General features: G+C 39.3%; 1 protein-coding gene across 1 annotated transcript in view; it reads left to right on the top strand.

Moving 5' to 3' along the window:
• Nucleotides 1–27,137, top strand: part of ctnnd2a (catenin (cadherin-associated protein), delta 2a) — a 1,670,075-nt gene that overhangs the window by 745,738 nt on the left and 897,200 nt on the right. The window contains exon 3 of the mRNA XM_051929317.1: nucleotides 15,499–15,611. Coding sequence (XP_051785277.1) covers nucleotides 15,499–15,611 — 113 coding nt within the window. The remainder of the gene's footprint in view (nucleotides 1–15,498; nucleotides 15,612–27,137) is intronic.

Below are 27,137 nucleotides of genomic sequence, written 5' to 3'. Positions count from 1 at the left end.
GTGATGAATGCTGTACAACAACACATGATGTGAAAACATCCAAGGAAAAGGAAAAATGTGTCTCACTACTCATGTAGCATAATGCATGTGTTAGCTATGCAGTTATATACTCAAAACATGCAAAACACGTAGATTTTTAACACTGGTAAAAACACATGAGGGCAAAAAGCAAATATTACCAACCAATTTCTTGACCTTCAAAACCCCAGCAACTACTTATAAATAATAATTTAAAGGGCATTTGAAAAAAAATAATCATAAGCCTGATAATGACACTGGAAGTCTCAACTGGAGTTCTTTATTCCTTTGACCCAAAATGTCGAGAGTTGTCTGACCCCGAGCAAGACCCATAGCACCACCCTACCAACTGTCATGACAAACTTGCACACGGTAGAGTGCCTGGGAAAAACAAAATATTTTTTACACTTCTAAAATGGCTAAATTCAATATTAGTACATTTCCTAAAACCTCTGAGAGTAATTCCAGCATAATTAGCATTATTAAGTTGCTATGAAGATGAACAATGACAACATACAGTGTCAACTTTTTCCATATAAGTTCTCAGATCTCGGAGGATCTTGTGTTCAAAAAATCCTTCTGGGTATTGTTTCCCAGGATTTTTGCATATTAGAACAATTTTGACAATAACAGGCCATTCAGCCCCACAAAGCTTACCAATCCTATTCGTCTAATATTGCAATATTTGAAGGTCCCTAAAGTCCTGCTGTCTACCACACTAGTTCGTAATTTATGCCTATGTGTCTTTGCTTCTCTGAGTGGATAAAAAAAAAAAAACTTTGTTGTACATACTGGACTTGAAAAGTATAGCAGAAGTGCCCCCTTGGGGGAAAACCCACACTTCCTATCTGGGGCACCCATAAAGAGTCAGACAGCCCTTTCTGACCCTACATTTTATGAGCAGCATAGCACTGGACTTCCATTAAAGCTTCATAAATGCTGTTTGCCTAAGGCTACATGTCACTTGTAAATTACACTATGGCCCAGTTTCTCAGCATAAATTTAATTGTGGCAAGCAGCTACTCTGAAACTCCATGTCATTCTGGGGAGAACTTGTAATACACAATGAAAAGCAAAGAAAGTGGGTCAGGAACTGAACCAGTGCCCTGGGGCCACTGAACCACTGTTACACTCTTCTGTACCTGACCTAGTCATTACTCTTTTTTAATTTGTACATTTTGTTTTCATAGTTCACAAAATTATTTAGCTGTCTTACCCCTTGGGATTAATAAAGTATCTATCTATCTATCTATCTATCTATCTATCTATCTATCTATCTATCTATCTATCTATCTATCTATCTATCTATCTATCTATCTATCTATCTATCTATCTATCTATCTATCTATCTATCTATCTATCTAGTACATAATATGAAAGAGTTATCATAAATGACTAATATTACAATTTCTTTTATTAAAATCCTTACAGGCAGTAAAAGAGCGGTCAAACACAAAGACCCATCAACCGCTGTAGAGTGTTGCCACATCCTGGACCAGCCACTCTAACCATTGAAACCCTCAAGTTCCTTATATTATAGTTTCTTGACGTTTCTAAAGTTTCATATAATGTCTGGTAATGTGATTTAATTAATGTGTATGTCCTGGCAGGCATGACAACTAGGGTCTCTTCTTTCCCAACCTGAGACATTTCCCAATCAAAAATGTCAAAATGTAGTTCATTGTTATTTTTATTATTAATATTAGTGACAGGTAATAAGGTAAGTTGTTGTGACAACTTCACAGGTAAAATACAATTACAGAACTTCCAAATTACTAATTACATGATGACTACACTGGCGCAGTAGGTAGCGCTGCTGCCTCGCAGTTGGGAGACCTGGGGACCTGGGTTCGCTTCCCGGGTCCTCCCTGCGTGGAGTTTGCATATTCTCCCCGTGTCTGCGTGGGTTTCCTCCAGGCGCTCCGGTTTCCTCCCACAGTCCAAAGACATGCAGGTTAGGTGGATTGGTGATTCTAAATTGGCCCTAGTGTGTGCTTGGTGTGTTTGTGTGTGTCCTGCGGTGGGTTGTCACCCTGCCCGGGATTGGTTCCTGCCTTGTGCCCTGTGTTGGCTGGGATGGGCTCCAGCAGACCCCGTGACCCTGTGTTCGGATTCAGCGGGTTGGAAAATGGATGGATGGATGATGACTACACATAAAGACAAATATCTAAACAAACAGGAAACATAAGTAGTTTGAACTGATTAATATTAATGGAACCCAGCAATATCTGTCAACCAACAGGAGCTGCCGAAAGAAGAAGAAGAATTAACTGTTGAATTATGGCCAGTTGACAGTGGAGGAGAAGAAAACAAAAACATCTGGAGAAAATAAACCTCCTAGGGACCCACGATCAATAAAAACAGACAAAGTCAGCATCCTGAAGGTCTCAGCCAACCAACACATCCTGGCATGATATAGTAGAGTGTATGCTGGGCACTGCAATCTAACGACAGATTCTTTCCATCCAGTGACTTCAAGGCTCCTAGTATCCTAGATGTCTTTCCATGGACAGGAAAACAATTTGGCAGCAGAGCAGTGGCACCAAGCGCTACATCAGGATAAGAAAAGAAACAGAATATAGGAGCTCAAAATTATTCTAATTCTTATATTTTTGTACAAATGTCTAACAAGCAGAAATGCAGCATGCACAAGTAATCAACAGCTCTAGTCAGGGTATACTAGACTAAAGTCATGAGTCTTTAGCCTGGATTTAATAGCTGAGGCAGAAAAGGCATATCTTATAAATGTCTACGTGTGGAAGTGTGTATGTCTGTCTGTCCGGTGTGGAAGTGAGAAGTGGAGTCAGGGTAATGGCTCCACCTCTGAGGATACACAAGTAAGGCTAGCACGTCAGCAAAACGAAACCTCCGAACAAAGAATCATTCGCTCAGACAGTAATACAGAAACACATTGGCAATACGGTATCCCTTTTATTTTTCCTCCCACCACTAATACACAAGCGAGGCAAGCACGTTGGCAAAACAAAACCTCTGAAGAAAGACAAAGTCACTTAGCCGCTAATGCACAAGTGATGCAAGCACGTCTGCAAAAAGAAACCTCCTAGGAGAGAGATGCCCAGAGTAGTTCTTTTCAATTACCTGACATCTATGCATTTCAATTTTTTTTCTGACGATTTCAATAGTTTCTAGGACCCTGTACTTTTTACAGCATGGTCTTACACACCTAGTCTTATATATGCAAGCAGAATGTTCCAGAACTTTGGACCCTGTAACTGAAAGTTTGCTATTTTATTAATCTTTGGAGTCTTTAGTAGGCCGGCAACTTGAAATCTTACTGTCTGGCTTGTAAGTAATGTCAAGTTCAGCTAAGTCAGCAGGGCCTTGGCCATTTAAGGGTTTATGCGTAAGAAGGAGGATAAGATCAATGTTCCTCTTGGGTGACACAAAAAAGATAACTAAAAGCAGTTTGCTTTCTTCTGTAATATCCCCTTTGATGGGGTTAACTGTCCAACCTAGATGAATCTGAAAAGTGTTGTTGAAGTGGAAGAGAGAGATTACCAGTGATATTACAACCAAATCAGTATTCTTTTAAATTTAATAATATCCCCGAGAATGAGGAAAAAGATTTTCAGTAGCTGACAGTCTGGTGCTAGATGATCCTACCTTGGGTGAGGTACTCGCACCTCTCTTGGTAGTAAAATACCATGTTTGGAGTAATAGAGCACAATCAAAGAAAAGCAGTGTCGAGTAAATAATAGACCATCAGCTGGGGGAAATAATGGGAAAGAGAAGGTCAAGTATTAAGGTGAGGCTTCAGTTAACGTATAAGCAGTTCAGAGAGGGAGAATCTCAAAGTGTATGCTGTGGGGCTGCAAATAATGCAACCAAAAGGCCAACATGCAATGAGCACCGCCTCCGCCCCCAAACACAAAAGGTCAGCTGCGAAGGCAGGTGTTGGGGAGATTGTGGGTTTTTAATACTTTAGTAAATTCTTTTGGCACTCTTTACTGGTGGTGAAAAGAGCTATGAGGGTTGTATTTCATAGTTTTTCTTTATTGTTCTTTTTGTGATTCTGGGTGTGACAATAATATGATATGGTGTGGTTGGGCAAGGTGAATACACATGCAGGATTCCTATAGCATCTGTAGTAGTTTAAAATGAAAATAAGCAAAAAGCAAATAAAAAGTTTTTATTTAGTTTATATTCAACTATTTTTGCTAAAATTTTGTCTATATATTTTGTTTGGTTATTTAAAATTTTTTGCTTTATAGCTAGAATGGAACAGATATAAATGAAATGACTTTTTTATGTATTAACTCTTCCTTTCCTCGACTAGAGGAAGGTAACTAGAAAACTTCAATTTCTTCTTGCCAGAAAAATTAAATGCTTACAGAATGAAGACAGTCCTTCACTCAGGTGATATTCAGACCTGGCCCTGCACAGCTTCAAGGTCAGGCATGCTATTAATGGCGTTGCCATAAGCTAGAGGTGCTTCTCTTTGCTCCCTTTAGAAGTAAAGACAGGAAACTAACTGACAAATAAAAACACACAACTTAATTTAATAAAGGTAGTTTTAACTTCAGACTAAAAGAAGTATGGTGTTTATAAAGAGAGAGAGAGAGAGAGGTCGGGAGATTGCGCTGATTGTGAGTTATCTCACCCACCACATGACGGACCCCCTGGACTGGGACCCGAGTGCAGCGGTTGACACCTCAGCACCACACTGTAATAGTGCTGAGGTTTTTTTTTCCAGTGGCTGGAGTGCCAGTCCTGCCATTAGATAGATAGATAGATAGATAGATAGATAGATAGATAGATAGATAGATAGATAGATAGATAGATAGATAGATAGATAGATAGATAGATAGATAGATAGATAGATAGATAGATAGATAGATAGATAGATAGATAGATAGATAGATAGATAGATAGATAGATAGATACTTTATTAATCCCAGGGGGAAATTCACATACTCCAGCAGCAAAAAATATTAAATTAAAGAGTAATAAAAAATGCAGGTAAAAAACAGACAATAACTTGAATAATGTTCAACGTTTACCCCCTCTGGTGGAATTGAAGAGTTGCATAGTTTGGAGGAGGAATGATCTTCTCAGTCTGTCAGTGGAGCAGGACAGTGACAGCAGTCTGTCGCTGAAACTGCTCCTCTGTCTGGAGATGACACTGTTTAATGGATGTAGTGGATCCCAAGTTTTCCCTGCAAGATTGACAGCATACCCAGGACGGAAAAATTGCAGGTTGAGGGCCTTGCTCAAGGGCTCAGTGGAGTTTAGGTGGGTCAAAAATTGGCTCAAAGATAGGAAGCAAAGGGTTATGGTGTGAGGAATGTTATCAGGATTTGGTGATGTTAAAAGTGGTGTCCATTAGGAATCAGTGCTTGGATGGCTGTCCTTTTTAATGTACATAAGTGACCTGGACAAAAATATAATAAATATGGTTTACAGAAGATACCAAATTGGGTGGAAGGGCTGTTAATGGAGAACCAGCTAAATTGTTACAGAGGGACCTGGACTATATGGGCTTAAAGAGAGTTGTGGTAGATGAAATTTTATGTAAGGAAATGAAAGTTAGATAGACAGATTATCTATCTATCAAGGGGAAAGTTTGGAATCTCTTTAAAAAAGTAAACAAATACGTACAAATTATAACAAACATATTGTGGCAGGCAGCTGGCATCCATGCCCAGCCGGGACGCCCCTGCACACTATATTCAGAGGGAGCAGCCCTGGACACTGCAATACCTACCCCTGGACGCTAGATGGCCGCCCCCCTGGGATGGAGCGGTGCCTCCAGTTCCCGCAGGGCTCCCTGGGAATTGGAGTTGGGTGCAGCCTTGTTGGGTCCCACAGGCACCGCCAGGGGGTGCTGTGTTTGGGACTCCTGAGCCCGTGTGGGCAGCATATTCATCACACCCGGAAGTGCAGCTGGAACTCAGTGATCAAGCACCTGGAGCACTTTCGGGTGGAGGAGGACAAGGTTGCTTGGAAGGAGTGGTGGTACCAAGGAGGAAGAGAAAGTGCGGTGCATGAGGTGTGTACTTGTGCTTGGGACTGTGTATTGCCTGTGGGTCACGGGGAAGACGTAAGTTCACAGGGAAAAAAAATAAAAAGTATTTAGCTTATTTTACACGTGCCTCCCGTGTCCAATCTGTGTCGGGTCGGGCGCTATGTACCGTCTCCTTACAATATGAACACAAGAATTAATAAAAAAGAAAGAAAACTGATTTAGCTATAGATGAAAATCACAGTCCCAGTCACAGTGAGGGGTTATGCAAGCATATTTATGTTAGTATAATGGAGTTGCGTTACTTGATATATTTCTGCTGAATAATTCATTGGCTGAAAGTCCTCAATGCTATTGTGTCACAGAGGGGATGTCTGACATGTTCCATAATGGCACTCAGTTTTGTCTTCATTCTCTTCTCTGCTATTACCTCCAAGGAGGATGAGAGTGGATCCCATAACTGAATCTGCTGTAGAAGTAGAAATGTTAGATTAGAATACACAATGGCAGGTCTGAAACTTGAAAGCACACCTTATGTGAAAGATTTAGGAGTCATAGCGGGGCCGTCTTAACAGCATTATAGGCCCCCGGGCAAAGCAGTGCACTGGGACCCTACTGACACAACCACTCACCAGGAATAAAAATGTAAATGGTCGATAAAATTAAGCATATATTTATTGTATTGGTACTTCCAACAGTATCAGTGTTTAAACATTAAAAAACATGCCGCACAGCAAAGATTAATCAACACAAACATTCAAAAATATAACATGAGCCTTGAAAAACACAAAAATTTCAACATATAAATGATACTCAATTGGTAAACCATACAGATGGAGATGGGACAGTATAAAATTATTGTGAACTAGACAAAGAGCCCGTTTCGACAACGTAAGATGAAACGGGCACGAGTGGAATAGTATAATATATAATAAGTATAAGCACCACAAACCTGATATAGGTGTATTGAATGAATGCGTAATTAGGCCTCAAGCTGTAGTCGAAATCGCCTTTCAGGCCTCTTGAGCTTTAATCGAGGTCGCCTTTCTCTTTGAATTTTTGCGGCCGTAGTCGCCTTTCTCTTTGAATTTTTCGCGCTCGTAAATCCGCCGCCTGCCACGATGTCGGTCTTGTAAGGTTTTTCGGGCAGCTGTGCAGAAGGCGACTGCGCAGAAGGCTTCGGACATGCGCAGAAGGCGACGTGCATAGAAGGCGACTGCGCATTCCGCACCACAAACCTGATATAGGTGTTTTGAATGAATGCGTAATTAGGCCTCAAGCTGTAGTCGAAATCGCCTTTCAGGCCTCTGGAGCTTTAATCGAAGTCGCCTTTCTCTTTGAATTTTCGTGGCCATAGTCGCCTTTCTCTTTGAATTTTCGAGGGCCGTAAATCCACCGCCTGCCACGATATTGGTCTCGTAAGGTTTTTCGGGCAGCTGCGCAGAAGGCGACTGCGCATTCGGCTTCGGACATGCGCAGAAGGAGACGTGCGCAGTAGGCGACTGCGCATTCGGCTTTGGACGGACGTGAGTGAGTGAGTGAGTGAGTGAGTGAGTGAGTGAGTGAGTGAGTGAGTGAGTGAGGAGACTGGTGAATTATGTATTAAGATTATTTATTATTAATCAAGTGTTCAACAAACACATTTCCGAAGTTTCTTTGCAGAGAATTGAGTTGAAGTGACGTTAACATATACGCTTTTACATTAAGTAGTGCGTGAGATCCGTACACATACATACACATGAAGTTGCAGAGGTGATCGTGATACTAAATCAGAGGCGAATGCCAATGTCCACTTGTAACACAATAACAAATATTTATAGTTTAGTATAGTACTGTATTTATTTATTGATAACAAGTCACAACATATATAGATTAGCATGGAACCTCTATGCTCGTGGGGCACCCCAGGCAACTGTCTAGCATGCCCATGTGTTAAGACGGCCCTGAGTCATAGCGGACTTATCACTTTTGTAAAATGCGACTCCCTCCTGAAACACGAAGCTGAGTCTCAGTACTTTAGCAAAACCATCTTTATTCAGCTTGAAACAGGAACAGCACGGTTATTTATTGTAGCGGGATCTGTCGCTCTCCTATACACAAACACAGCAGTCAGGCAGGGTCGTGGCCAGGTTAGTGGCCAAGTACTACTGTTCCCTGCAATTATAATGTTCTTTGCATCACCCATCAATGGCAGGTACTCACAGCGTGACTGGCAACCGACAGGCTATCTTCCATAGACACAGCGATCACACTTTGGGGCATGTCGTCCCATTGGGGGAGCCCCAAAAGAGTTTAGAAACCTTACATTGTCTATGAAGTGTACAGAAGTGTTAACAGAATATGAGGTTATCTACCACAATGAGTGGTACGAGTACAAGTAAAGGGAGGTTCCTCTTAAGCTTTATAACACACTAGTGAGGCCTCACCTGGAGCACAGTGTCGTGTTTTGCTCTTCATATTACAAAGAAGATGTAGCAGTACTAGAGAAAGTCCAGAGAAGATCAGCTAGGCTGATTTAGGGACTGAGAGGTATGAACTGCTGTATAAGGAGAAATTAAAGGAGCTGAACCTTTTCAGTTTAATCAAATGGAGAATAAGAGGAGACATAATTGAAGTGTTTAAAATTATAAAAGGAATTAGTGCAGTGGATCTCAGTTGTTACTTTAAATTTTATTTTTTAGGAAGGACACTCAGAACAGTTGGAAGTTAATTAAGGTTAGATTTCACACAAATGTTACAAATATTTTCTTCACATAAAGAAGCATAGACTCATTGCATAAGTTAAGTAGTGCTATGGTGAATAGTACTTTAGGGCCTTCAGATCTCACCTCAGTTTAATTTTGGAGAATCTGGGTGAATAGAATGACAAGCTTGTTGGTCTGAATGACTTGTCTTCGTCACAATTGTTCTAATGTTATAATAACAAAATGGCAGGTTTGTTCACATAAAACCCGAACACGAGTCAAGGGGCCAGGCAGACATAGGAAGCATATGTAAACTCCATACAGGGAGAATCCAGGACTTGAACCTCAGTCTCCTTGCTGTGAGGTACCGTGGCACCATCATGTTGCTTGGAAGGATCGATGTACTTTTAAAATACTTGAACATTAGCAATATTTATTTGTTTATTTATTATTTATATGTTGCAACTTTTGACCTTTAGCTTTTTGTCATTTGATATGCACCCTGACAGGTTAGACATCACGGTGTCATCCAAGGATTGTTTAGAACTTCCATTTGTCAATGAATCATGTCAGAGGTAGCATAGTTACCAGAATACTCTGCTTTGAATAAAGCAGCATATTTTTATTGCTAATGATTTAAAAATATCTGCATTCAAAGACATAAAATGACTTCAACCTGTTGATATTTCTATCTCTAGATCAACACTGTTCAGTGTGGATAGATCACTAATTTACTCAGCTATGTTAGATGTGTCTGCCGGTTTATGTGAGTTTAAGCAGAGGGTCATGCAAGGCTTCAGCTGCACAAAGTCACCATAACACCTCCCCAAGCTATTGGTTAGCAGCTCAAAATACTTCTGAATGCTGCTGCTCCATTTTATCTACACATTTTAAGTGTAGCGTACAAATCCTGCACTTTAGCACTTGTGGTAGAAACCATTTTAGGTTTGCTTTTAAGGTCTTCAGTGCATTAACCGGTGTTATCATTCTCTTGCAGTTAATAGCTGAGACTCTTTCTTCTGGTTGTCTCAATTGTGCGAAATGTCAGGTCAAACAGCCATATGGCGGCAGACAGCAAAGTGGTATCATGCTGTCTGGATTGTATGGATTTCTTAGTTTATTTTCTGTTGAACTTTCCTTTTCCCTGAGTAAGTTTTTTTTCTGTATGCAGCCATTGTTCAAAAACTTAGTGTCCACTTTGCAATAAGTAACAGAAGGGTGACATTACAGAGACTTAATCAGAGGTTATGGGCACTGGAATATCAATTAATGTGCTTTTCTCAGTGAATTAATTTTAGATGACAATGAAAAAGTCAAAATCCCCTTGCCGTTAAGTTAAAAATCTGAAAATGCTCTCACACAGAAAATACTGCAGCTGTCATGTCATTAGAACCCTTAAGTGCATCACCATTTGCATGTATTCATGTTGCGCACTATAACATCACAAGCCCCCTTCACTTAAGTGCCTGGCATATCTTGAATTGTCCGCCTGCCCATTTATGTTCGAAATCTGCATCTTCTGTCACAAGGTCATAAGGATTCACAAAGTCCCTGGTGCTAGGCAGGGATCTCTCCAGGGTATACTGCTGATTAATATTCGGGTTCACTTATTCATTCCTTGACTACTTAGAGACACCAGTTAATTGAGTTGGGGGAGATGCCATTATACTTAAGGAAAAAAACACCACTGGCATGTTAAGAATACAGACATTCCACTCTGCAACAGGTTGTGGAATCATACTTGAGTTCTGAACTGGGGGTACTGCTGAGCTCTGTACTCCTATGTCACTCCTCGTCGGGCACACGTGATATATGTTCGTGCCCATTTTTGATGTTCTTGTATAAGGCTAATGAACTGATCTTGACTCCATTCAGGTTTTTCCATGAAGTATCATCAATGTGTTTTCTTGTATTGAATTATCTTGCGTTCCGTCTTGTAACTTTGAATTTAATTCTTGTTTTCTTTGGGTAGCATCTTCTGATAGTGCGCTCAGTAAATTGTGTGTGCAGAAAGCAATGTTGATTGATTAGATGTTTCTTTCGTTGCACTATAGCACATTCAGAAAATATCTTTTTGTTTTTGGTGAAGTAATGTATGATCCTCAGTTAGTGAGGAGCATACTTCGCAAAAACAGCAAATTCCAAGTTAGTACAATGAATAGAATTGCTCAGAGATCAAATTAAGTAAACCGGAAACCCAAAACGTGTCATGCTCTGTTACCTGTTATAAGTACAGAATGTCATTATGCTTATGCTGGAATGTAACTGGCTAATGTTATGTTGTCATCTACTTTGGTTTCTAGATGTAGTTCAGGAAGAAAGCATTGAGCAATTCAATATGGATTTTATTAAGCTGCATTGGTCTTAGAACCTCAATTCAAGATTATCCTGTAATCAGAATATGTCATTGTGCAAAGTACCCACAATAATAAAATAAATAACATGCATAACGGTTGTAAACAGGCCTAAAAACAGTAAAATGAGAAGATTAAAGATATAGCTGAGTTCTGACACTCTATATTTACGATTCTTGTCTCATGCCCAGGTCTATATATATTAACTAAATGTTGTCTTACTGGTTTTGACCTTGGCTATTATTTTATTTGTAATCCTTTTTTTTTTGATTCAAGGACTTTAGCACACACATAAAGAAAGTTAATTGAAAAGAGGAAAAGCTATATACCCGAAATGGGATCCAGTACAACCTCTCACAAAGCCACCCCCCATACCACAGCTACCTCCACCGTAAACCAGTGGAGCCTAGCAGCGGAGTCAAAATATCAGCAAAAAGGTGTAGATGAAGAGAATAAAAATCATTAGATAACAAAAGCATCAGCTGCACTGTCAAAAGGACCTAAGTGTGCCGTAACTGTGATGTCAGTGGGCATCAAATAATAAAGTTTTCATTGCTAAAACGGAGGTAGACAAATTCTCAATGGATTCTAATAATACTCCATTAGACAGTTCCAAAAGAATTAGATTAAAAAAGGAAGATTGCCAGTTGTCAAAAGAAAACAATCTTGGGAGATTTCTATTGAGAGGAAAGAAGTAATTTAGCCGCTTTAGTGCCAAGACAAAACAGTTCTGTTTGCTGAGAGAAAGCTTTGAGGGTGGAATCAGAGGAATAGGAGTGGTGTTTACAGACAAAAGGGAAGAGATAAACTGGCCTAACTGTAAATAGAAAGTGAAAAACAGGAGGGCAATGTCAGAACATATGGGGGAAAGTGCCAGGTAAACCAAGGGAACACGAATGACAAAGTGGGTCAAGAGAAAGACCCCATGAGAATCCATTTATGGGGTGATAGGGTGAAGTCTATGAAATATGTGGAGTTTGGTGAATTGGTAGTTAGGGTTTCTGGAAAAAAATCTTAAACATATTATGCCAAGAGGAAGGAGAAGCCAGTGGAGGAAAATTACTGAACCTTTTTCAGATCAAAGGAGGAAGTCTGTAGGTATTTTTACAGGGTAAAGAATGGAGAGTGGAGACAGCCATCTTTGTGGGAGAGGAGCAACAAAGGACGTGGGTCAGATAAAGCGAGGCCATGTCCCCTGAACACTGCTTGGATTTGCAAATAAAAAGAAAATGGATGAACTAGGAAGATGAAAGCGAGACTGAAAAGGACCATGACTAGTTAATATAAATTTCATTTGTTGTCTGTTTAAAGCGACTGCTACCCCATTCAGTCAGTACATTAAGGTTATTTTTCTTAAGCAAAGGTTAAACAATGGCGGTTTTCACAGCTTTTGGAAAAATGCCCGATTCTGTTGAGGGGTTCACAATGTCCAATACACTCTTAATTAAGAAATTGTGTTTTTTTTTAAGTCTGTTGAGGCTGGATCAAGCATGCATATGGATGGTTTCATGTGAACAAATACTCCACATAGTTCAATTTTATTTATTTTATTAAGAGTTGTATGAAGAAAACTAAAGGGAATAGCCTGCCATCACTGCAGGTGATACTCTATATGATTGTATAATATCAAATCTTAGCACCAAAAACCTATGCTTAAACACAATAAAAAAGAAAGAGACAACAATTTGACAGGTTCATTTATGTTCTGCTTGCTGGCAGATTGCTTTTAAAATGATGCCATCATTGATGAACTGAAGTGGGCACAACACTTTTCAGCTCTTGTCAAGAAAGCTCACCAACGCCTTTATTTCCTCAGACGTGTAAGGAGAGCACAGACTTTTCATCTGTTTTCACCAGACTCTACAGGTGCACAATGGAGCTCATCCTTACTGGCTTCATAACATCTCGATTCCTTGTACAGCACCTGCTCAGCTCAAGATAGTAAAGACCCCCTTACGGCCTTAGTAAATATTAATACTGTGCCTGCACAATTACAAAAGCTCAATAGCGACCTTCAGATGTTGACACCTTATGACTTTAGTAAACAATAATGCTCAGGTCTTCAAACGTATCATGTGAAAGGGTCACCAAGTGCCCAATGAAAGGTTTTTCCCCTTTTCTCTTTCATGACTATAAGAACAAAAGAAATTTGATAAAAGAGCCCATCAGGCTTGTTTGTTTAGTTAATAGCAATGCTGTCCCAATATCTCATCCTGATACTTGATTAAGTTTCTCAAGTTTTCTGTCTTAATCTCCACGGCTCGGTGGTTTGTTCCATATTCCCATAACTGTTTGTGTAAAGAGGTACTTCCTGGCTTCAATCCTAAATGCACCTACCGTTGAATCCCACTGGTGTCCTACAGTATGTGATTCACCCTTAACTTGAAAGAATTCTGCTGGAGCTACTTTATTAATACATTTGAGAACTTAAAGAACTTGGATTGGGTCGCTACACAATATCCTCTGCTCAAAACTAAACAGGTTTAGTTCTTCAGAGTAGCACTGGACCTCAAGTCATAGGAGTCATTTTTTTCTCCCCTTTCCATAGCTTCAAACTCTAAGTGCAACCTTATGTCTGTAGCTAACATTAATATTTTTGCCATCATATCTAATATATGAAGCAGAGTCGATGTTTGTTTGTCCTCCATACAAATCTGCACCGGGCATCCGATCGCCAGCAAAGTGGGCATGGGGCTGCTTTGTGACCAGGAGGAAGTCATGAGGTATGTTTGGTTGGGAAAAATGTCCTTGGTGAAGCGCAGGACACCTTTTGACCGACACAACGTTCGCCACACGTCCTCGTACTTATCATCGACAAGATGGCCGCACGTTGCAACAGACGTTAACGGCGGCGCCATCTAGCGGCACGTTTGGTCTCTGTGCATCCCACTTTACCCTTTGACAAATTCCTGTTCAAAAAATTGTATTTCAAGGACTTCTCAAACCTTGCGCAAGACGTCAACATGTTTTCATACAAAGAATTCCGCTGATTCCGAATGATTTACCCTTTAATTTCAAAAGGCTACAATTTCCTATTTGTTTGGATTTTGCTATGTGAATTACTAAGGCTGAAGTGCAATCACTCCAAGTTAAAGGCATCAGTTTGGAAAATCCATGCTTTTCACACGGACAACTCTACGTAACATGTTCTACAGTGGGCAACCCTCACAATTTGTTCATTTTCAGAACCCCACGACAACGCAAAAAATATACTGTATCCAAAGCCTTTAAAATTACCACTTATATTACCTATTACAATAAAATGTCAATCAGAAAAATGTTGGTTTGATTTCTATATTCTGTTTCTTTCATTTGGGAAATTCACCAGTTATAGATTCCTGGGCAATGCCGGGTACTCCTGCTAGTGAAAATTTTGAATTTCCTCTTGGAATTAATAGTACTAGGGTGTTGTATTGTGTTAGCCATTATGAATGTAGAGAAAAGCCAAGCAAAATGACACCTTTTATTGGCTAACTAAAAAGATTACAATATGCAAGCTTTCGAGGCAACTCAGGCCCATCTTGCCTGAAGAAGGGGCCTGAGTTGCCTCGAAAGCTTGCATATTGTAATCTTTTTAGTTAGCCAATAAAAGGTGTCATTTTGCTTGGCTTTTCTCTTGGGATTAATAAAGTATCTATCTATCTATCTATCTATCTATCTATCTATCTATCTATCTATCTATCTATCTATCTATCTATCTATCTATCTATCTATCTATCTATCTATCTATCTATCTATCTAGTACAGGATATAAAAGAGTTATCATAAATGACTAATATTACAATTTCTGTTATTAAAATCCTTACAGGCAGTAAAAGAGCGGTCAAACACAAAGATCCATCAACCGCTGTAGAGTGTTGCCAAATCCTGGACCAGCCACTCTAACCATTGAAACCCTCAAGTTCCTTATATTATAGTTTCTTGACGTTTCTAAAGTTTCATAAAATGTCTGGTAATGTGATTTAATTTAATGTGTATGTCCTGGCAGGCATGACAACTAGGGTCTCTTCTTTCCCATCCTGAGTCATTTCCCAATCAAAAATGTCAAAATGTAATTCATTGTTATTTTTATTATTAATATTTGTGACAGGTAAAGTGTAAATGATGAAGAAACGCATTGGCAATGAAAAAGAGAGGAGAGCACAATGACAATAAAAGCTTCTCGGTCCTGCCATTATCCCCTTTGCTCAGCCTATGACTTTCCACAGTCCTGGCTGGAGAGATACCCTTCAGTGTTCGTCGGCTGTAAAATGAATTCTTCTGTTAATGTTTAGCATGATATTTTTTATTTTCTACATGACAGAAACAAACAAATTTAAAAACCTTGTTTTCAGTGCTAAAGTCCCTTCAAATGCTTAAAGAGAGAATTATTTGACTTGTACTATTGGGAGAATCCCATGATTCCTGATCGTTTGAAGCATGTGAGTGTCTAAGGGGTCTTTTTTGAACTGTGTTGCAGGAGCTGCAGTTTGAGAGATTGACTCGAGAGCTAGAAGCTGAACGACAGATTGTTGCCAGCCAACTGGAGCGATGCAAGCTTGGATCTGAGACTGGCAGCATGAGCAGCATTAGGTATGTAGCACTCATTTATCACCCTCTGCATGCTTCAGAGGAATGCTAATTTAATAAACCAGTTTATTACTGTCCCGAGGTCTTGTCGTCTCTCTTTTTCCCAGTGGCCATGGAAGAGCTGAAACAGATTTAGTCGCTTAAAAAAAAATGTTCTCAGTTCTTTTCATTTCATTGCTCAGCCTTGACATCACATGCACTTTAATATCTAAAATGATATTCAATGTAAATTTTTGTTTCTGGCAACAGTGTTTGACGAAACAGAGATGCTTATTTTGGAGACGTTGTGTTTCCTTAGCGTACAAGTATGTCTTATGCAGGTATATTCTGTGGTTTTGTGAAACGGTTTTCAAGCTTTTTCCTTCCTAAAGAATATAATTTGCAGAAGGCCACATTTTTTGAATCCCACCATTTGCATTTAATTTTCTCAAGTCTAGTTTTATTTTTGTTGCATTGTATTTTAATTTTGCTTTGGGTTTCTTCAGTATTTCTGACCTTTAATGCTTAGATTGGCGGAAGATTGTCCCTGAATTGCTTTCATTCAAAATAGTCCTCAAGGAACCATTTTCAGCTTTGGCTTTGTTGAAATGTTTCTGTTTTTGGCTTTTTGTGTATATGAATGTGTTCAAACTATTTAAACACTTTATAATTTGAAGCTTTGAATTCTGAAGCTTTTTGAATATCGATGCATTTTTATGTGCTGAATGCTTTAGCAGTCGCCACATTCTTATATGAGCCGAGAAAAAGTCCTATCTCTACACTTAATGTTACACAGATAATTGAGAAAACCATCTTCATATTCACCTGTAAAATACTTCTGTTATTTTTGCAGTTTTTTGTAAAAATATTAAAAGAAGTTGAACTTATAAGAGCAGATGTCAAAACAGAGAAAGAGAGGGTCCAGTCAATCTGAACGGTGTTACAGTTTTGTTGTAGATAGTGACTAAGAGATGGTAAAAGTATATTTAGTAGGAATATGCATTATGTATCATCAATAATTTATTATATATCATTTAATAATAGTATGTAGTAGCAAATATTAATATTGCAATATCCAGAGAGTGGTTACACTAGAAGTATAGAAATTTATTTATGTGATTCATGACACACTCACTGTTCTTTATTGCACATTGTCACAATCTCGACAAAGAGCCATAGTAAGGTTTGGGGTAGCCACCCGTATATTATTTCCTGGCTGCAAAATTGAAAAACGTGATAGCACTGATGTGCACAAATCAGAGTCCACAACAGAACTGAGGGGACAGGGGAAAGGTGGAGGCTTTTAAAGGCCAGTATAGGAAGTGATGTCAAAGGGGCTGGAACCGGAAGGGTCTTCATCCATAGGTTCGGATCCGGAAGTGACGTCAACAGGGCCAGGCGGAAACGGTCTGCAGAAAAGCGAGAAAAAGCGTCAGTGCACTCTGCCACATCCCAGTCTGGCTCAGAATTACTCTCATTCAAGCCCTTTAGCTGTGTGGGACATCTTAAACTATAAAAAGCCATCTTCTTCTCTCTGTATTATTTCTTACCTATTTGCATTTACATGTGCTAGAAACAATATTGAACCCCTTGGAAGTTATCACGTTTTATTGTTATACAGCATTGAATCACAGTGAATGTAATTTGGATTTTTTGCCACTAATCAACAGAAAAAGACTCTTTAATGTCCATCCATCCATCCATCCATTTTCTAACCCGCTGAATCCGAACACAGGGTCACGGGGGTCTGCTGGAGCCAATCCCAGCCGACACAGGGCACAAGGCAGGAACCAATCCCGGGCAAGGTGCCAACCTACCGCAGGGCACACACAAACACACCCACCCACCAAGCACACACTAGGGCTAATTTAGAATCGCCAATCCACCTAACCTGCATGTCTTTGGACTGTGGGAAGAAACCGGAGCGCCCGGAGGAAACCCACGCAGATACGGGGAGAACATGGAAACTCCACGCAGGGAGGGCCTGGGAAGCGAACCCAGGTATCCTTACTGCGAGGCAGCAGCGCTACCACTGCGCCACCGTGCCGCCCATTATGTAATATCAATAATTCATTATATATCATTTAATACTGGTATGTAGTAGCAAATATTAATATTGTAGTATCCAGGGAGTGGTTACACTAGAAGTATAGCAATTTATTTATGTGATTCATGACACACTCGCTATTCTTCACTGCACATCTTAAACTATAGAAAGTATATATGACAGCAACACTCATAACAATGACAACACAATTACATTGACAATCATGTTACGTTATTTTTAAAATGTTTCCTTTACTTTTTCATAACCTCTTTAAAACACTACTTCTCCGCTGCGAAGCGTGGGTATTTTGCTAATGAACAATAAAACAACGGAGAATCCGTGGATTAAATGTGCCTTATAAATTGCACAGCGCCTTATATGGGTAGGCAGTCATGCAAAGAAAGGGATTCAAATATACTGTATAAACGAAGAAAACAAAAGCAGAGAAGCCGCGGATGAAATGTGCCTTATATGGCGTTCGTTTATAACACAGTGAAAAAGATGTGTAAAGACCGCTTCACAAAAAAACTGCAGAGCGCCTTATCTTCGTTGGTGAAGCAAGGAAAAAGGACGGCCTTATATCTCGCTCGTTTATAACACAGCGAAAAAGATGTGTAAAGACCGCTTCACAAAAAAAACTGCAGAGCACCTTAGCTTCCTTGTCGAAGCAAGGAAAAAGGACGGCTTTATATCTCGTTCGTTTATAAAACTGTGGATAAGCTTTGAAAAGAATGCCTCCTTGGCGAAGCAAGGAAAGGAATTCACACACCGCAGCGAAGAACGGCTTTATATGGGCAGGCAGTCAATTACGTGAGGGGCGTGGTGATTTCCACAGCAGCCGCAGGGAGGCGTGATGATGCAAGACGCAACCGCCTGCTATGGCCGTATACAGTATAAGAAAAAGGTTCCAGTTATGACCGTTACGCTTTGAATTTTCAAAATGAAACCTGCCTAACTTTTGTAAGTAAGCTGTAAGGAATGAGCCTGCCAAATTTCAGCCTTCCACCTACAAGGGAAGTTGGAGAATTAGTGATGAGTGAGTCAGTCAGTCAGTGAGTGAGTGAATCAGTCAGTGAGGGCTTTGCCTTTTATTATTATAGATATATATATATATATATATATTGTCACAAGGACGACCATGAGACATCAAGAAGGTTTGGGGCAGCCACCCATTTAATCCATTATGGCTGCAAAAGAGATCAAAACTGGCATACATGTTCATTCAACCGAGTCCAAAACAGAACTGACTTCTTCAGACAGTATGGCGGCTTTTAAAGGCCAGCTAAGGAAGTGACGTCATCAGCCCCGGAACCGGAAGGAACGTCATTGGCTGCCCCAGAGCCGGGCGGGATTTCCCTAGAATGGTCTGCAACAGATTGAGAGGGAAAATTAGTACACTCCGCCACCCCCTGGCCTGGCATGGAATTACCTGTATTTAAGCCCTTTGGCTGTCTCCTAAACACATGTGTGTGACAATATATATATATATATATATATATATATATATATATATATATATATATTGTGGAAACTCTAGAGTTGCATAGCAGCAACTCAACCTGACACAGACAGACACTAGAGGCACAAGGATAAAAACACAAAATGTTTTTATTTCTTTTCCTCATGGGAAACGCTTTCCCATTTCCCACAAGCACAACACCACACAACAATTCTTCTTTCTCTTGTCCACTCCTCCTTGGCAAGCTTCATCCTCTACCACCCATGTCTGCCTCCCTGAGTAATGTCAGCTGGCCCCTTATATAAAGCACCCGGAAGTGCTTCAGGTGTTTGTTGCCCCAGTTCTGGCAGCACTTCCAGGTGTGGCGGAAGAACCGTCTATACGGGCTCAGGAATTGCCTGAGGGGGAGGTATTGTTCTCCCAGTCCTTCCAAGCCCCCGCCATCCACGACAATATATATATGCACATTGGAGAATCTCTTTACAGACTCTGTCGAGGTATGTAATAACATACTGGGACAAGAGGGGTCGCTAACGCTAACATGGTCATCACCTTCTTTCTCCCCATGGCTGAGAAACCACCCAGTTTGGGCAACTGACCCTGCTCCTCCCGGACCACCCTTCACAAAAGCCTTAGCTTCCCTGAAGGAGGTGCCATTTTGGCATGTGCAACTCACCAAACAGAGCTGCTGAGAAGACTGAGCTTAACTTGTGGCTAGAAGCTAAATAACTTTTGTTTTCATTTATAGCCCAAAACCCACAGGGCAAATAGACAGATGAGCATGTCTTTTGTTTAAAATTGTCGGACATTAAACAGGACAAACAGAGAAATTTTCCCTTTTGCATCTAGTCATTCCTGCACCTGGCCATAGTATATATAAAAATCGATATATAGACAGATAGATATCAATTCAATATTTAATGCAGTATAGCATGATCATCACCTTAAATTTTTATTTAGTTTTCCTGCTGAGTGTCAAGGTAGCAGCACACTGAGTTGGGCTGATCAGTCCCCCATATCCTCGGCAATGTCTTCCAAACCTTTTTGGAAAATACCCAGATTGGGATTGGGCTGCAGAGGCCATCCCAGCAGCACTGGATGCAAAGCAGGATGCCACCTTGAACAAGGTACCAGTTTATCATGGGGACCATGCCCTTACGCCTACTCATATAAGAAAAGTTTGGATTCACCATTTAATCTAACCTGTACACATTTGAGGATGTGAGAAGAAAACCCATAGAGAAGACATAATTAGAACATGCAAATTCCACACAGACAAGGACCAGGCATGGCATTTGAACCCATGATGCTGGATCGCTGAGATGGCAGTGCTATCTACTGTATTGTTGCACTGTAAGCAGAAACAGCTTAGCTGTTATATAACAGCAGATGTATTAGCACAGACTCCATTTTGTGACTTGTAGTTTTTTTTTTGCCCAAAATGTGATAAATTAATCATCCACAATTTCACATCTTTGTAAGTGTGTGCGCCAATCTCTATGCCCAGCAGTGTGTCCTGCTCTCTCATACTCAAAACATCAAAACAATAGTTACACTTAATAAAGCACTGTTTACTTCATTTCGCATTAATGGTTTCATTCAAATGTTGAAATATAGTTTGAATAATAAAAGTTCAGTGGGCTGCAGTCAATTAGCTCAAAGTTTCTTTGCTGCTGGCACTACTGTAACACTGTTGTTTTTCACAATGTCAGCTTTCTACATTTCATAGCCCACTTTAATTGGCTTACTTATTTGCGTGTCACTTAGCACTTGTTTAATTTATTCTCTGATACTAATAAGTTATTCAGTCAAACATAATAAATATAAAAAAGCTTTACCAAAACACCTACAGGCTGTCTTATTAAATCAGGGACATATAGTCTCATAAATTTACAAAATTAGCATAAATTACAGAATTTGAATAGGGCTATCAGTAAATCCAGAGCTATTATTAGATGAATGCTCAATACTGTGGATAAGATTTTAATAGAGTTTAAAATGAATGCAGATGATATGTTAACATTGGAACACCCCACAGCAAGCTGTTCATATTTTCTGAAGGGTTCATTTTAGAATGACGCCCACCCTTCCTAAATAAGTCCAAACATAAGAAATATGGCTTATTGCAACGTGCGTTTTAAAAGTATTGAGGTGTGATAACAATTTAACATCTCACTAATATATCAATGAGCTCTCAGTGCATAAATCCATCCAGAGCAGTAGAGTGTTGTACCGTGTTAGCCATAGATTAATACAGGAGAAAGTAGGGTGAAATGACACCTTTTATTGGCTAACTAAATAGATCACAAAAACAAGGCCCTTCGTCAGGCAAGGTGTAACCCATCCAATAAATCTATCCAGGTATTTCTGAGTTTGCTTAATCCAGTTCAGAGTCACTGGGGTGAAGACCACCAGACATGGGTGAGAGTCCATCACAAGGCATACTCACTCACAACAGGCCAGTTATGAATCACCAAACAGCCTATAGGGTGGAAATTGAGGCGGCATCAGTAATCAACTGCTACATTTAATTTTGAAAAAATAAGTAAAATTAAATTAATCATTTTACTGTGCCTGCTTTTTTTTAAACTATATTTTCACTGCTCTTTTCTTTAAAAAGTCTATATTTGACAGTGCTTATATTTTTAGAATATTTACAGTATGCACAACTTTGTTTTGGTATTTTTAACATATCGACAATTTTAACACCTGAAATATTGTTTGTTGTTGAGTGTACAAATACTTAAAACATCAATAAATTTCATATGTGAAAAAAAAAATTTAATTATTATGCCCAAAATTTCTGACACTTGTATGTTCATCTTTTTCAAAATGCAGTAGTGATCAAGTGACAACAATTTGCGTCGTGATATTTACATTATGCACATTCAGTTACGATGCGACAGGTTGAATGGTCACCATTTCTAGCACTCATCTGAGTTTGTGCTTTCCAAAAACCTTTTTGTTTAATACAAATCTTTTTCTTTCAACTACTCCCGTTAGGGGTTGCCACAGCGGATCATCTTTTCTATTGTTGTCCGTATATTGATTTGGCTAAATTTTACACCGGATGCCTTTCCTGATTTAACCCTCCTCATTTATCCAGGCTTGGGACCAACACGAAGAAACACACTGGTTTGTACATTCTCTATGGCTGGGTTGTTTAATACAAATCTTGTGCCTATATTTTTGACAACAAGTTTTGGTTTTGACCAGATTTTCTGGCTTTGACTACGTCTTTTCTTCCAATCTAGCATAATACCTATAAAAAAGTTTATATAGAACAAACAGACGTTGTAGGTCGCTGCTCACTCCTTGTACAATTATACCAAAGTAAATCGCTAAAAAGATATTCAGAGTGGACTGAAACCTAAAAATGCACAAACCAGTGTATTTCTTCGTGCCGGACCCAAGCCCAGATAACTGGGGAAGGTTACATCAGGAAGGGCATCCGGTGTAAAATTTTGCCAAATCAATATGCGGACAACAATACAAATTTCCATACCGGATCGGTCGAGCCCCAGGTTAACAACAACCACCACTGGTACTGTTAGCCAACAGGGTGCTGGCGGAAATTGGGCTACTGTTGGCCGAAGAAGAAGAAGGAGAAGGAGAAGAGAGAGGACATGCAGGTGATGGGTGTAACAAAACAAGATGCAGAGGACAGAAAGATATGGAAGAAGATGATCCACTGTGGCAACCCCTAACGGGAGCAGCCGAAAGATGAAGAAGATTCAATTCTGAGAGTTTTTGCACATTATTTTATAAAACATAATTCAGTATTTTTCTTTATTTGAAGAGATATTGCTTTTGCATGTCATCAAATGCCACTTGTTTAAATCAAATGAATGACTTCCAAAGCAATGTAACTCAAGGTCCTCCATATTGCTAAAAGGGTTAATTATACAAGGTAGATTTTGCGATTGTATAAATTGCTTTTCAAAGTGTAAATGCTGTACCTCATTCTCTACTGCATTCCCCTGTTAGACCTCAGAGTCTGGGCGAGTGAATAGACTTTAGGCAAGTTCTTCATACTGTACATACCTGTAATGCCACCGTCTACCTCCTTACTGGTGTTGCTTTGATTTTTTGTTATTGAAGGTTTACAATTGTCTTAGTCTTAACTTTGATTACCCCTCTCTATGATTGTTTTCATGCCCGGAAATATTCACGACACATTAGCCTAGCTGGTAATACCAGTGATGAAAAAAAACAGCATGGCTTAAAGCATCCTAATATCTAGGAGACTACATCTTTCAGCTTAATGTCATATTAACAACTGAAGGATAGTGTTCGTCATGGTCTCCTTGGAATCTCATACCTGGCTTCATCCTTTTTCCCTTTTTTGTTACATCCCTGCTATTCTCTCTTTTTTTAATTTTATTAATTTTAATCATTCCATACGAATCGATCAGTTTTTACAAAAAATAGGATTGAAAACAGATCGACCCCCACCCCTGAGAAAGAGAGCATGGCCAATGGGGTAAACCTTAAAGCTTGTAAACCTACCTAAATTGATTAGTTTAATAGGGCAATAGAGATGAATGGAGAAGCTAAAAAAAATGCGGAAACAATTGCTTCCTCGGAGCTTATTTTAAAATATTATTGATCAGATCCTGCCAGGTTTTGAAAAAGTTCTGTACAGATCCTCTAACTGAGAATTAGATTTTTTCCAATTTCAAATAATATAAAACTTCGGTTTCCCACTGACTTATCAGAGGAGAGTTAGGATTCTTCCAGTTTAGCAAAATAAGTCTGTGTGCCAAAAGTGTAGTGAATGAAATCCCAGTTTGCTTGTCCTTCTCCACTTTAAACCCATCTGGAAGAACACCAAACACAGCTGTTAGTGAATTAGGAAGGATTGGGACACCAAGGCTGTCTGAAAGGCACTTAAAAATTTTGGTCCAAAATGATGTTAATTTGGTGCAGGCCCAAAACATGTGACCCAGTGAGGCTGGGACTTGATTGCAGCGTTCACAGGTTGGATTTTGCCCTGGAAACATTTTCTACAGTTTTAAGTGAGACAAATGTGCTCGATATATAACTTTGAGTTGAATAATTGTATGCTTTGCGCATATGGAGCTCGAGTGAATTCTCTGTATTGCTATTTTCCACTCCTTTTCTGATATATTGATTAAGAGATCTTTTTCCCATTTTCCTCTTGGATCTTTGAAAGGGAGGGACTGTAAAATAATTTTATATGTTGCAGAGATGGTGTCTAAGTCCTTGAAATTGAGCAATATTTTTTCCGGCATGGAGGAGGGTGCAAGATGAGGAAAATCAGGCAGGTTCTGTTTAACAAAGTTCCTAATTTGAAGATAGTGAAAGAAATGTGCAGCTGGAAAGTTAAATTTGGAATGTAATTGTTCATAGGGTGCAAAGACGTTGTCTATATAAAGATCTCTAAGCAATTTAATCCCAAATCTTTTCCAGATATTAAAAACTGCATATGTTTGCGACGGTTGAAAGAGCTGGTTCTCTTGCAGGGGTGCCACAGATAAAAGCTTCTCCATCTTAAAATGTTTCTTACATTGGTTCCATATTCTGAGTGAGTGAAGCACAATTGGGTTATTAGTATATTGGCGATAACTTGCATTTATTGGGGCACACATCCCTGCTGTTCTCATTCATTTTTGTTCATTATTATCAGTTTTATAAGCAGCCAAATATGTTGGACTCTTTAATCCATCTCTGACCCTTCAACCTGAGCATTTCACTCTGTCATTAATCCTTCTGACCCTCTTTGTGTGATAGTTACCTCGTGGTGCGTACCCAAAGCCTCATTCATTAAGATTCCCTGGTTTTGACTGTCATTGTTCCTATGACTTGGTGGTTCTTCTTCTTATATCGAAGTTACATTATTTTGTATAATTAGATATTAGTTTATTTCTTTACTTGACATTTTCTCTTTGGGGTAGTTTATAATAGTGTTCAGTATACCAACACAAGTCCACAACTTTCACTTTTTTGAATAAATAAATAAAAGACAGTCTCCACAAATAATAAAATGAGAAAACATTTAACCTTGCTGTTCGCTTGTAAGAAACAGAGGAGTCAGATTCCTACATGTAGTAATCATTTGTGCCGATTATTTTTTCAAGGCCTCTTTAGAATGACAATATTTGTTTCTTTGAAGGTCCTTTGTCAATAAGAAACTGTGGATCTGTCTTTTTGCTCTTTTCTAGCAGTCTGCTATCAGCAAAGGTTGTGTATATTTCAGAATGAAAATTAGCACCTTATAATATTTTTGTTACTTAACCGTTTTATGCCTTTACACTGTCACTCTTACTAATACCAGATGTTCATATTTAAAATGGGAGTACATTTGTACTAGACTGCTGTTCATAAAGGTAAAGCGCTATGTAGCAGTAATAAGTCCAGGGTTGACCTCTGGAGTAGAGACATGGACAGTAAGGAAAAGAAGAAGAATGAAAACGAGGAAGTGGGCTTTGGGTGTCTCAATGAGGAATGAGGAGGCAAGGAGAAGGGAAGAACAGATAATACTGAGAAAACTGGAGAAGTTAGACTGAGATGTTATAGGCCTGTGGTAAGGAAAAACGAACACGAGATTATTTAAATGTTCTAGAAAAGACCGATAGGAGGAAAGGAAAAATCAGAGGCTAAGATGTGGAGAGCTGTATGTGGAGGGGTATAAGGGAGAGGAGAGTGAGGGAGGAGGATGTGGAAGAGAGGCAAAGATGGAGAAGAATCATCAAGGCAGATAACAGTAAGGAAGAAAAAGAAGAAGCTCTTGTTGAAATTACGCACCACAATACTGACGCATAGTTTTTTTTCCACAAGCAAATAGACTTTTGAACAATGCTAAAAGTTAAAGTCAATCCAAACCATAACTCATAGCCTCATAAATGCACTGACTGCTGCGGTAAGTCATCAGGCACTGTGCACCTTATTTTGTAATCTTATAACTGTAATTGCTATTTATTGTTATACTTGTTTTCTTTTCTGTCTTTGTATATGAAGGTGAGCAAGCAAAGTAAGAATTTCATTACATGGTTTTAACATGTGTTTTTACTGTGTATATACAATACAATACAGTTTATTTTTTGTGTAGCCCAAAATCACATAAGAAGTGCCGCTATGGGCTTTAACAGGCCCTGCCTCTTGACAGCCCCCCAGCCTTGACTCTCTAAGAAGACAAGGAAAAACTCCCAAAAAAACCTTGTAGGGAAAAATGGGAGAAACCTTGGGAAAGGCAGTTCAAAGAGAGACCCCTTTCCAGGTAGGTTGGGTGTTCAGTGGGTGTCAAAAAGAAGGGGGTCAACACAATACAATACACAGAACAGAACAAATCCTCAATACAGTATAAAAATGAAAATTTTAGAAGTACGGAGCAGAATTTAACAGTAGATGATATCACATAATATGATTTGGATTTGTTTAGAATATATATATACATATGTATATATTATATGTATATATATATTATATGACAATAAACATCTTGTATCTTGTATCTTGTAAGCTTCTTGAACTTCTGAGTCTATGGTTAGGATTCCACAGACCTTTGAGGGCCATAGTGGCTGACCAGTTTTGTTGTGGCTTGCAAATAGCAATTGTATGTCTGCACATGAACTTCATTCTTAGATTCACTGTTCCCTTCTTTTTGTACTCGCTGGCAATATGAGTAGTGTTTTTCTTCGAAATAGCAACGTTGTTATTTACTAATGTTTTCCATATCACTTAAAATCTGCAGATAACACTTGTGACTTTTCAAAGTTAATTCCAGACACATATGAATGATGAGCCACAAACATCAAACACTGAATGGAACTGCAGTACTGTTTGTGTTCTCAAGTACTAGAAAGCAACACCAGCTAGGAGTATAACGATGTGGTGTGAGGATCAGCCCGGCTGCAGACAGAGACTCAGAACACCCAAGTCCAAAATCACACATGTTTATTGTTCTTTTGCTTTTCTGCACAGCACACAGTGCACAACACACCACAAATAGCTCACAGTCCTTTTCTTTCTTTCTTTCTTTCTTTCTTTCTTTCTTTCTTTCTTTCTTTCTTTCTTTCTTTCT

Source organism: Erpetoichthys calabaricus, chromosome 6, assembly GCF_900747795.2.
Source record: "Erpetoichthys calabaricus chromosome 6, fErpCal1.3, whole genome shotgun sequence".
Taxonomy (NCBI): domain Eukaryota; kingdom Metazoa; phylum Chordata; class Cladistia; order Polypteriformes; family Polypteridae; genus Erpetoichthys; species Erpetoichthys calabaricus.
Note: the sequence above shows the minus strand (reverse complement) of the source record. Positions and strands in the feature narration are given on the sequence as shown.